The sequence below is a fragment of the Galleria mellonella genome, unplaced genomic scaffold (assembly GCF_026898425.1).
Source record: "Galleria mellonella isolate WM207_F2 unplaced genomic scaffold, CSIRO_AGI_GalMel_v1 utg33, whole genome shotgun sequence".
In the NCBI taxonomy this organism is placed as follows: Eukaryota; Metazoa; Arthropoda; class Insecta; order Lepidoptera; family Pyralidae; genus Galleria; species Galleria mellonella.
In genome coordinates, this window is record NW_026442079.1 from 10,800,599 (window position 1) to 10,813,823 (window position 13,225).

The 13,225-nt window shown below is 37.4% G+C and overlaps 1 protein-coding gene across 4 annotated transcripts in view; it reads left to right on the forward strand.

Moving 5' to 3' along the window:
• Window positions 1–13,225, forward strand: part of LOC113518531 (E3 ubiquitin-protein ligase MYCBP2) — a 162,209-nt gene that overhangs the window by 24,883 nt on the left and 124,101 nt on the right. For 3 of the 4 annotated variants that reach the window (XM_031911492.2, XM_052896688.1, XM_031911494.2), the window contains exons 20-33: window positions 58–242; window positions 905–1,660; window positions 2,315–2,467; window positions 2,927–3,031; window positions 3,362–3,595; window positions 4,113–4,322; window positions 4,612–4,749; window positions 5,239–5,417; window positions 5,924–6,164; window positions 7,326–7,489; window positions 8,470–8,635; window positions 9,579–9,703; window positions 11,554–11,658; window positions 11,836–12,005. In XM_031911492.2, the coding sequence (XP_031767352.2) occupies window positions 58–242; window positions 905–1,660; window positions 2,315–2,467; window positions 2,927–3,031; window positions 3,362–3,595; window positions 4,113–4,322; window positions 4,612–4,749; window positions 5,239–5,417; window positions 5,924–6,164; window positions 7,326–7,489; window positions 8,470–8,635; window positions 9,579–9,703; window positions 11,554–11,658; window positions 11,836–12,005 (2,931 nt within the window). The remainder of the gene's footprint in view (window positions 1–57; window positions 243–904; window positions 1,661–2,314; window positions 2,468–2,926; window positions 3,032–3,361; window positions 3,596–4,112; window positions 4,323–4,611; window positions 4,750–5,238; window positions 5,418–5,923; window positions 6,165–7,325; window positions 7,490–8,469; window positions 8,636–9,578; window positions 9,704–11,553; window positions 11,659–11,835; window positions 12,006–13,225) is intronic. The other variant, XM_052896689.1, reaches the window with a different exon arrangement.

Genomic DNA, 13,225 nt, shown 5'->3' on the forward strand with positions numbered 1-13,225 from the left:
ATTGGACCCTAATAATTATAATAATATTGTTTCAAAACTAATATGAATACGAAACAGGCGGTTATGGCCTGTTTGGTGGTCGAGGCGACTACACAGCGAAGATAAAGTTGTTCGACATTGGCGGTGAAGGCGGTGACCAAGAGGGTGATGGCGAGTTGATCGCCGAGAGCGATGAGGTTATGTACGAGTGCGCGCCAAGGGACAAGTTTCCGGTACTCTTCGACGTGCCGGTGCCACTCGCGGTATGTAAATTCTATTTTAAATCTTCTGTAAATATAATATAGATGATTTTCGATTACTCGATGGGCGACACGGCATATAAAGTTTTTGAAGACGACGACGAGTTCCGCGAGTAAGGCGGGGGTGATGTATACATCTTATTATAGGAATCTAAATTATTAGCGTACTTCAAAGGGAGTGTTGAAAGTGATCATTGTTCCTAAAGAAATATGAGCCGAAAACCTACGAAAAATTTTGAGTCCGTATACTGACTTAAAACATCTGTAAAAGCCTAACTGCGGTTGTCCACTCGCCTACCAAGCGTGGCAAATACTGGCAAAACTTACCTTCTGGGGAATGCTTATGTTCAGCAGTGGACAGTTAACGGCTGAAATAAAAATACTGACTTGATAGTTGGAAGCGTCATTCTAATATGGGTAGCGCAGCATGTTTTGTCATATTTCGGCTAAATTTAATTTTTAAAAATGTCCAAAATTAAAAATGGTAATTAAAATGTGTAAACGTTTCATAAGTACCAATAATTCTCCAAAGATTAAGATATGACGTTTAATATAAATAATTAACGTTGGTTTGAGCACGCTCCAGCACAATGTTTTGACCTTGTTTGCAAATCTATTGCATTATATCGTTGACACAATATATTTACTATATTTTACCTTTACAGGCCAATAGATGGTACGTAGCGTGGGCGTGCGTAAACGGACCGTCATCAGACTGTGGCTCCTCCGGCCAGGCTATGGTCATCAACGACGAAATTGGCTTTCATTTCAAAACGTCTAAAAAGTCGAACAATGGTACCGATGTCAACGCTGGTCAGATACCATGCCTCCTGTACAACACTGTCAGTCCCGACCACACTGTCACGATCCGTTGTATAGACCTTGGAGACCCCATTATTTCACTGTCCAAAAACATATCAAGAAAAGTTACCGTCTCCTGTTTCAAATCCCTCATAACTCTGCTTCAGTGGAGTTGGAAGACGTTCAAAGAGATAATACTAGAGACAAACGGTCAAATACCTATCAATTACCAAAAGTTGACAGTGATGAAGCATCAGAAGAGATTGGTGTATGTTATCAGAGCGAGTTTGAGGCTCGTGAAATCGTATATTATAGAGATTTACCCGCAGCACAATAAGAAGAGGAATTCACACGAGTATATGTCGTATTTTGAAGCTATAGCCGAAGCGAGGAATTTTATTCAAGGTATGATGGCCGAACCGACGCCGACGTGCTCAATGCTGCCACGAAAGCCGGGGAAAAATAAGGCGCACAGAGTCTGCTACGTGCAGTTCGCACTGGAAATGACCAACTCGATACTAAAAGAAGCCCACGACACAATAACGACTTGCTTCCACGCGTTCTTTCCTACACCCACGCTCAAGTGGAACCATCTCTGCTCATTGCTGTTTCACGTTAAGGTATATATATTTTTATTTTATTAGAAAATACAAAAAAAAAAAAATTACTATTTGCAACAGTTATTTGGATAAAAATTAATTATTTACTGCTAAGGTATTGGTATTGGTATTACTTGAGGATAGCTAAATCTGTGGCTGCGCTATTGTATCGATGAAGAACTAATAAAGGAATTGTAGCGCAATCAAACTACTATCATTAAGCGAATACTTTTATTAAAATACACAATTATATTTTTTATGCAACTTTAAATGGCAAAAAAGCTGACGGCCCACTTGACGGAAAGTATTAACCGTTGCCTATAGACATGAGCAGTACCATGAATATAACATGGACATGGAGTATACTGTTTCGCCCATGATACCCTCCATGTGTTGTCATTGCTGAAGACTTTAGTCTTATGCCTTTGTACTCTGTAAATTTACTGCCATATCCCATCCTTCAAACGGAAACACAGCTATGTAAACACAACTGCTTCACGGTTGAAACACGAATACGACAGAGATTGATGATTGAGATTCCATTGTTATTGAATCTAAGAGTGTTTTTAAAATAAGTGTAACCTAATCCAATGGTTGTTATAATACATTAAGGTCAACGACTGCATATTGCAAAGTAACATGTCATCCATCCCAAGATATACTTATGTTTGTCAGGAAGGAGTGGTGCCAGCGACGCAAATTCGCGAGTTGGCTTCGTGCTGTGCGGCCATGTGTTCCTCTCGGAGTCTACGCGACGTACTCCAGTATGTGGTGCCCGTCACACAAAACCATATCATGCTCAATGAGAATAGACGTCCTGATAGTAAGGTATGTGCAGTATATAGTGACAGGAAATATATGCTGTTGATTAACCTTCTCCCTCAGATTATTGGCTAATGAATTTACGAGTATATATACAGTAGCGTTAACCTATCATACACTTATAAAAAGCTCTACCTACCTAGGTAAGTTTTTTCATAATAGCATGATATTAGCCTACTACTACATTGTCTTGGGTTTATATAGGGTTTTATACTGAGTTTGGCCTGCACTGGTATAATTAGAATGCTTGATTCCGATAGTTGCTCCTTAGGATATCTTTGCAACGAAACGGATAATGAATTGAAACCTAGTTTTTCGAGAAATATTGTAATAATTTGATAGCTAGGTGGTTTTAAATTTTGCCTTGTATTTCGACTTATGTTTCCTAGAGAAAAATAGGTAAAACATTTTCTTATTCCCTGATTTTACCCTGTATAACTGAAGTAGCTATTTTGTTTCACAAAGGTCCTGAAAGAAATACCCTCTAAGTCGGCTACAGTACCTCGCTCGTCGCATGCCCAGAAACCTCCGCCAATCCCCCCGAGAGCTCATCACAAGGACGCTCAGAAGGTTTGTCACCAAGTATAACATTTATTTACTCCTGTTAGATTTTACATTATTTAGATTGGGATTATATGTCTGCTATAGTTTATAGAACTCTATCCTACCATTTGTTAAAAGGCGTGTTTTTTCTATGAATTACATGTGAATATATGTAATATGTCTACCAGTCATTCACTACTTAGATAATATAATCTAATTGGCGGAGGAAGAAGCCAAGGGCGAGTCCCTTTGCCGCGACTTCTACTCTCTTCTACCCAAAGTACACGTTTTTCTGAGTTTGGCACTAGATGGCGTTGTCTGATGTATTAATTTATATATCATCCTATATAATTTTAGGCAGCAGAACCAATTCCCTGCAAGTCCACACACATTGACTGGCACCTCCTGGACGTGATACCAAAGTTACTCGATATAGTTATGATACCAATCAAGCAGCAGATGAAGACGCGACAATGCGGCCAGCCGCACGATCACGGCGAGATTGGGCAGCATGAAACGCTTTCGGAATATTGTTGCAAACTGGTCGCCAGAATCATAGCTGAGCTGTCTTTTAGTGCAACTAATATACGTGTAAGTATGATAACATATCTAAATTTTTGCTTTGTCCATTCGATACGAATGGATACATTTCGATTGCCTGTCAATTTCGGAAAAAAAAAATAAGCAAATAACAAGGATAAAATCAGGATATAGCAGTGAAATGACAGGATACGAAAGTATAACACCTGAGTCCTCAGGAATGGCAATATTCGAAGGGATTGATACTACTATTGATACTATGATTGCCGTTCTCAATTTAAGTTACCTTAAAATTTGTATGCTTTATTTTTGGCTGTTTTGTGACTTGATACTTCTTGCTTATAACTAGTCAGCAGACCTTAGAAGTTAAATTAGTGCAGCCGATATACTTTACTAACATCTTGAATGTTATCTGGCATTAAATGGATTTAAATTTAAATTTCATGTAAGTATTTCAAATACTCATTGTGATATACAGTTTATTGCTGTGTATTTTTTTTTTATAAAATCGTATTATTTTATAATTTAATTGATGTGATGTTTCCGTCAATTGTGAACTGATTTTTAGGAAGACCAAGACACAAACACCATAAAACACCTAGTGACACCGTCGCGGTTCATGCGGGTGAACCAGTCCCGCGCGTGGAACACCGGTAATGGCAGTCCGGACGCGATCTGCTTCACGGTGGACCGGCCTGGTGTCATGTTGGTCGGAGCGTGCGTGTTCAGCGGCCTCGGCAACTACGAGTACACGTTGGAACTGTTGCAGGATTTGCGGGTGAGTCATGATTGATTCTAACATTCTTTTACGTGGGATAATACGTCAACCCCATTGGTCCCGGAGGGGACGAATACATACTGCACTTCTACTAGCTCTTCAATTTAGTGCCGGGCTTATGGGTTCGCTTTCGTTTTCGACCGCAGCTCCTTGATTGAATCAAATTACGATTTTTAAATATTATTTTTTTATTGATTTATTAATGAAATTTTACATTTTTATATCAGTACTTCTAACTGTACGATATAGATTAAAAAATGATGTTACTACATGAAGTGTGTGTTCGTAGCAGCTCCGAGCGACTGGCGAGGAGTCGGACCCAGGGCACTGCTGGGTGAGTGTAGAGATCATCCACGGCACGTTCACGTCGGCAGATTGCCACCACGACATGGTGCAGATAAAGTTTGAACGACCCATCTCGCTCAAGGTTGGTGCTTACTAAGATCTTATTAAATAGTCGTAGTAATAGAATAATAATCGAACTAAATTGGATGACATATGAGTATTATGTAGAATAAGGCTGGCAAAACGTATTGCATTCGTAAACACTGCGCAAGCGGAAGAATGCAGATATCGTAGAAGGCTGAGACTAATTTTTCGTGAACAAATAGACGAATTATTTATTTATTTCATCAACTAGATGAGCTTTACAGTCTCCCAATATGCTCACCTTATGAATGGATGTAGCAAAAATTGTGGCATATGCTATCGCTGTTTATCTTTACCTGATATGCTGTCGCTACCGTAACCATGAGATAGAGCTTGTTCCAAAGTCCCGGTTCCTTACTTGTGCTTAGTAACGTAAACGTGTCTACTGAAAGCTTCTTATGCGACTTGTCTGTGGAGGGAGGGGATTTAATGTGATAGACTTTAGAATATTAAAGTATTTCGCAAGTGACCGTTATAAGTGTTACAGGAAGATTTGCGTTATGCTATAAGGCTGTGCAATCATGGCGGTCGAACTGCTAACGGCGACTGTGGGCTGCCTTCAGTGAAGGGGCCAGACGGAACCACTTTCAAATTTTCCTCGTGTTCTTTAAGCTTCAATGGCACAACACTAGCTAGAGGACAGATACCGTCTCTGATATATTATGGGTGAGTATAATATAATATACTATTTACTACATTTATATTTATAAAAGTGGATCCTTTACAAGAACAAATATTTAATAATGGGAATTAACCGCTAGCAATATTTCTAATATGCTCTGGAATCATAGTTAATTCCTAGTAAATTCGTCGAGATGGACCCGACTTAGCTCTCACTTGTCATCTCCCATTGGTGTCATGCCTGTTTATACTAAAAGCGTTGGAAGTATTACCACTCTACTTATATTTAATAAAAGGAAAATAAAAAAATAAATATCACATTCTAAATTAGATCGTATATTTGACAAGAGTATTCTATTCAAGAGTATTCCAACCTTTTATTCACAAAACTTACATAATAAAGGTCTCGTAATTCTATTATCGTGATTTAGGTATTTTTCTTTTGTGCTTAATGCCGAATTAGAAAAAAAATTAATAATTAAGTTACTCAATCGTTAAAATAAGTTTTAGTTTTTATGTAAATTTATAGACGCCCATTAATTGAATTGTAGAACATCGAAAAGTCAGAACTCCTTGGAAAGCCCGGACACATTGATATCGGCGCTCCGTGCTATAACACTGCGCGTAGCGTCTGTGGTAATAGAGAGAAGTGCGGATTTATTCTGCTCGCTTCGGAACGAAGTCACTGCTGAGGATCTACGACGGAATGCCGCCGTACTGCAGCAGTCGCCGGTTATAAACACGCTCATTCCGTACACCCTGGCGAATCTCGAGGGATTGGATGATTCTAAGGTAGTTTTATTTATAATTTTTTTGCTTATTTTTTTTTATTATTAGCGTATAAGTTATTATTTATTTATTTATTTATTTAACACTTTATTGCACCAACATAACATGATTTGTTATACAATTTTAAATTTTCAATACGTATAGTGTAGTACAAAAGGCAGTCTTATTGCTAAGCAATCTCTTTCAGACAACCTTTGGGTAGAAAGAATTAAAGCATAAATAGGTAGGTTGTATTATGTTTGTTACATTAGAGGGAGCGTTCGCGCGTTGACCGTAGCGTAGTCTACAAATCAGATTATAACAAGCTAAGCTAAATATTGACTAAGTAGTATACAGTAGACTATATGTCAATCAGTCAGTGAAAGTTCTATGATTAAGGTTTTTGTTCGCTATCAGATAATACTATATACTAATCATCGTCATCATCATATCAGTTTTTAACTGTCCACTGCTGAACATCATTTACCAGAGGAAGACTTTGTACAAAAGTCGATTGCTTGGGTACCTCTGTCCCATTCGTGTTTCTACCGTGAAGCAGTTGTGTTTGCATGGCTGTGTGTTTCGGTTTGAAGGGTGGGATATGGCGTGAATTTACTGGGTACAGAGGAATAACACCTGAGTCCTCAGGTATGGCAACGCATAGGGGGTATCATGGGCGAAACAGTATACTCTGTTATGTCCATGGCTCTGCCCATGTCTATAGGCGACGGTTACCACTTTCTATCAGGTGGGCCATCAGCTTGTTTGCCATTCTAAGTTGTATAAAAAAAACATAAGTATCCCTCTTGGGGAGAGGGGGGGGGGGGTTGCCAGTAGTTGCGATGCTTGGTAGGCAGATTAGCAACCGAAGTTAGCCTTTAGAGATGTTTTAAGAGGGACGCTGCTGCTCACCCCTCGCCCTCCTTTAGTCGCCTTTTACGTCACCCACGCAAAAAAAAGGGATAGCTTTTTCTAAGCCGGTACCCCACGGTCACAGATTACTTATGTTTCAGATAATATATTAAAATAATAATCATTCACAAATATTAAAAAAAAGTTGTTTTTGAAATTGACAATTAATGGACATGTCTTACTTTATATTTCCTTAATATGAACGCGCTTTGGTTGCAAACTATATCTATGCATTATATTTGTCATTTGTAGCATAAGTGTACATATTTACAGAGCGTAATAAAACTATTGGAGATAATCCACAAGATACTGCCTCACGTGGCAGCCATGAACCTGCTGGTGCCGGCCGTTGAAGAGTTCACAACAACGACCACGCATTTCTATACGTGGGTCGAGAGTGATCACCCGTACAAGCAAGCCACTGTTACTAACATGAGGTTAGTATACTCAAATCATATGTTGATAGTATTATTTATTTATTTAAAGGCAACATACTGTTTAAAAACACATAAGACAATTACACAAATAAATAATACCTATCATATATTAATCAGCCAAATTTGCACAGAAGAAGGAAACAAAAATTTATGTTGTATGCTACTGTAGTCTATTTCAATAGAAATTCATGCAAAGATGGCCTAGTTTTATTTAAATTATTACAGAGATTAAGTTTACAATTTCACTAAGTGCTATTGAAACGGACTGATCAATATGTATACTTAGAATGGTAATCATGCTGCCAACCTGATAGAAAGTGATAATTGTCTCCTATAAACAACAACAGCAGCATTGGCTTCACAGAATACTGTTTTAAAATTATTTACAATACCTTTTACCATAAAGGTTATAAACGTCTAATGGTAAATGGTTGCTATGGACACCTGCAACGCTAGGGATGTCACGTGCGCGTTGTCGATCCTGAAGAAACCTTAATATACCCTTTTTGGCAGGAAGCTCATTCCACAGCGTTCGCGGTAGAGAATTCCTTTGACACTGCACTGTACGTGACCATTTTTTTTAATGGATGTTAATGGAATGATAACCCTGCCTGCGCTAACGGTATACGCTGGTGGGGTACCAGTAAGGGATGATAGATGAAAATGAAAAGGCAGGTCAGTTAGCTCTGGAATTAATACACCTGGAATTCAGCACAATGTATTCCAGGGGCAATCGCGGGGAGAACGACCTTTTAGGGTATATTGCTAACCATGGGACTGGTAGTTCACATTACTAACAATTCCTTTCCCCTCCCTACGTAACCATTTAAATGCAAGCGTGTGAGGATGAATTCCCTGTTGATGGCGAGCGGGATAATATTACAATTAGAGTGAATTATTTCTAGTCAGGTTAATCTATTCTCAAGAGATCAATCTCTTAGCCGGGGTTACAATTTAAAATTATGTCTTATCAACAATAGGGTCCTGTTTCCAACAAACGTATCATGGGTGGTCCTGGAGATGGACCCACGCAGTGTGACTGCTCAGCCCGAGGATACGCTCACGGTGTACGCAGTGGCCGGTGCACCCAAGAACAGATGTCAGAACTCGTATGATATGCGCATAATGGAACCACCATTTCGCAAGGTGAGTTGGCCAACCTGTTTTATTGTTAAACGATTTTAAAATAAAATTTATCGGTCTTCGTTAACCCTTTGCATAATGTTGGAAGTTTCCATCATAACATTTAATGCACAAAATTTATATAAAAGACCAAGTGCACTTTAAGTTGATCATGTCTGGATACCTTTTTAATGTTCATCGCAGAAAAAAAAAACATAGCATATTTATTTAGACATGTTTATTTTTTTAACCATTTTTCCTTTAATTTTGAACATGAATTATATCACCTTGATTTATTTCACCAATAAAAAAAAATCATGCAAAAAAGGGTTAAACTGTCATTTTTTTAAACGTCGCTGTTTGAATTATATGTTATGAACACATACGCATATACCTAGAGTTATAGCCCGCTAATTAATCAATATATGTTTTTAAGTAACATGATAATTATTTATTTTTGCGTACTCCATAGATTAACTGAAGAATTTATGTTTGTTGCACGTGAAAAAGATAAATTTGAAATGTCATTTTTCTATATTTCACAACCTTGGTGGAGTGTAGCAGTTTAATATACTGAATTATTTATGACTAGTTTTACTTCTTTTTGTGTAAAGTTCTTTTTGTCTTGTTAATGTGTCAAAAAATAATTTGAGTACATTATCTAGTATACAAAGTACAAATTTTACTTATTGTAAAACTAGATGGCGCTGTGCGATATTTATAGAGTTATTACAACTTTTATCCGTATCTCTACAATTAGTTAATTACTGTTAGTTGATTACAATTCTGTTTTTTTTTTTTAAACTTCTACCATTAGCGAGTGACTACCAACATTTAATTTTAGTTAATGAAGGTTGACCACACTATTAGTATAGATAAATTTTATTAAGGTTTAGTATAGATAAGTTTTTTATAAATAAAGAAAAAAAAGATAAAGGCTTGTTGTTTAATAAGTGATATTTTACAGCGCCTGATACAAATGTCGTCTGACAATAGCGATGTGGACGAAGTAGTGGACGAGGGCGAGACGGACGCGCCGTGTATGCACTACAACTGCGCGTATGTCAACGTCACGCCCAAGCTGGCCAACATGTGAGTGTAGTATAGTACCTATAATGTTGGCATTACAATGTTGCATAAACGACGAACGGTACGCTTTACTCATAATTAATACTTTACTTCTTTCTTATGTTACTTATAATTTTAACGTTTAAATCTCTGTATCACCTATTCAAAACAAATAAAATCATGCAAGCAAATAAAATTCAAAGCAAATAATATATATTCCTTTATAAATTTATATATGGTGATAGAGTGAGAATATGTTTTATTGTTATTTTTACTCCTTTTTTATTGTTAAAAGTTTCGTAAGCACACGTTATATTTTAATACTTCTTTTTATCTCTAATGGTAGTATGAAATGACTAAGGGAATAAAACATAAAACACCAGTACAAAAAAATATCTAACGCGTGTTAATATGATCTACTTATGGGTTTCATTTCACTTTCATCCATTATGAAAAACAGATCGATCGTAGGTTGGTCGGTCGGTTTTTGACTCGATACTCCTAAATACAGATCACATGGGCCAGCAGCGATGAAATCCAGATCAATATATTATTTTTACCAATAAACACATTGCTTCGACTTCCGATAGTCTCGGTTCAATATCCACACAATACAAACTTTGTATTCGTATTTGTATTCATGAGAATATCTGTTTTATCTAGCAGTTGTCTAGTGACAATAGTATAAGCTTTGTTTTGTTTGGAGCTGTATACCGCTCCAGGGTATTATCATATTTTCGAGAACTGTCTTTTACCAGTCGTCAAACTGACACGTGACTGGAGAACAATAAATAGTATACGTCATTTAAACTGTGCATTTGAACTGACTGAGAAAAGGAGTCTCGTAAATTATTACAAAAAAATATATATTAAATAAAAATCTAATAATATAATATGATAAAATTGTTACTATAGGATGTCTGTACATGAGAAATATTTAAGAAAAAATAGTATGAGGGGTGTTAGTAAGACCAATATATGGCAAGGCAATAATTTTTAGAAATTTTGTCTACCTGTCTATAAGTTTGTTCTGGCATCAAGCAGAAACTTGCACTAAATTAGTTGCAGTTTCAGTAATATTAATGTACCATCTAGAAGTTTTATTTTATGGATTTTTTTTACAACGCAGGGGCAAACGGGCATGCGGCGCACCTGATGGTAAGTGACTACCGCCGCCCATGATCACCCATAACACCAGCGACATTGCAGGTGTGCTGCCGGCCTAAAATTCTTCTAAAATTCATGCATACTAAGTAGCGGGCTGGTAGTATGATAATACAAGTATGAAAAAAAAAGGTCGAGCAGGTAAACGTCTAGACAGAGGAATGCGTCCTGAATTGTCATGTAATCAATAAGGATACGCCAGTGTCGATGGGTCACGTTAACTGTTTTTTACACTGTGGTAGTAACGTTATAAATCTTTACAAATTGATAGTTTTGTCTTTTATAGTCTATAATAGAATGGTAACACCGCTTCACTCTAGGGAAGGTACTGGTAAAAGGCCGGCAGCACACCTGCAATGCCGCTTGTGTTGTATTGGGTGATCATGGGCGGCGGTAGTCATTTACCATCAGGTGAGCCACAAGCCCGTTTGCCCCCTGTGTTGTAAAAAAAAAGATAATAAATAGGTGAGGATGAAGCCAGTTTAGTTGGCTTATCATATCAAATTAACTGGGAATTAACTATGATGGTTTCCAGGTGGTCATGTGAATGTCAATATTACAGAGAATATTGCTAATATTAGCGAAGCTAATCCTCTAATTGCTGGCAATTCTCCCTTTACTCTTCTTCTGTTCTTTTGCAATTGATATGTTAGATAAGCACACTATAAATCTGATTCTTATATTTTACTTAGTAAGTTATATTTTTTCAGTGCTTCGGAATGGCCACAAAAAGCTTTAATAGTACCAGGCAATGAAGTCATATTCTCGCTGGAGACTGCTTCGGACTATCTCAACGAATACAACAAGTCAAATAGGTAAGTTTATTTTCTGGATATATTTTTAAAATGTGCGAGATTATTAATTTATCTGTATCATTTAGTCTGTATCTTACATGTTAATTCTGTACCAATTTTGATAATAATTTTAGCAAACAATACGTGCTAAATCAGTTAAATACAACTCACACTATTCCTCTATTTGTTCGCGTACAGCGAGGACAATCACTACGGTTTCCGGTGCCTTTGTATCGGCTACGAGGACTCGTCCTTCACGACGCAACGTCAAGGCTTGGCCGCACTGGAAATGGAGTTGGTGTACGCAGGCGCTGCGTGCGCGTCGCGTCTACTCGCGCCCGACCTGGATATACCGCCGTTGACATTTGGTAAGGGAATACTTTTATTTATTTTTTTATATTTACTAAATAAGGGACTTTAACAGTTTCCCAATACGCTCCCTTATTAGTTAGTTATTATGTTTCTATATATTGTGATTACAATATATAGAAACATAATAACACTTAATTATTGGACACTCTCTAAATAATTTATTGCCATTCTGCGAAACTTGACAGGTTTACAGGTAAATTTATCCATGTCCGGATTGTGGCTCATGATACCGTTGAGCAGAGTTAGTGCTAGTGGAAGAGGAGCCTGTTTTGCCAGCTCTAATTTTCTCAACGGAACATGAAAAAAGTAAACATTTAATATTCCTATGGTAGCAAACAGGCTTACGCCCTGTCTGAAATACGATTAAAGGTGTCACGTGCTCGGTGCTGAGACTTAAGGAATTATATAATTGTGTTTGCATAGCTGTGGTTCGGTTTGAAGGGTGGGATGTGGCGCGAATTTACAGGGTATAGAGGAATAACACCTGAGTCCTTAGGAATGGCAACGCATGGGGGGTACAGTGATACAGATACACATGATGTACAAATGATACACATGAGCGAAACAGTGCCATGGACATAACATGAGCATGGAGTATACTGTTTCGCCCATGAGATAGATGAGAATGAAAGCAATTCAGTAAGTCCATCGAGACAAATTCGACAATAATTAACCATGATGGTTTCCAGAGGGAACCACGTGGAGGACGACCTAATAAAGTAATAATAGTATAATAATAAAAATATACAGAGATCAGACAAATGGGTTTTATGAACTTTTACTCTCAAACAGCTCTCTCGTTAAAATATTAGTCTAGATAGACATTTGTAGGCCGCTAATAGTAAATACAAGTCTATATTTACAAGTGGCTCCCAAAACAACGTAGGCGTTACAGATTTAGCGCATGAATCGACGCTACGTTACTGTTTAGATAATAAACTATAATTATAACACGCTGAATGGGCACGTTGCAAATCGAGGTATATTTTATTCTTTTTTTTATTTTTTTTTTAAATGAGCGATAATGGAATGGTCATCTCGTCTGCGTTATCGATATACACAGGCGTGGCACCAGTGACGAATTCATAAAGAATTAATCAAGCTGGTTTCCAGAGGAAACCACGTGGAGGTCGACCTGATAGGATATATAGCTAGCAATGGGGTTATTAAATTACTAGTACTACCAATTAAGTACTGACAATAATTTTCTCCCCAA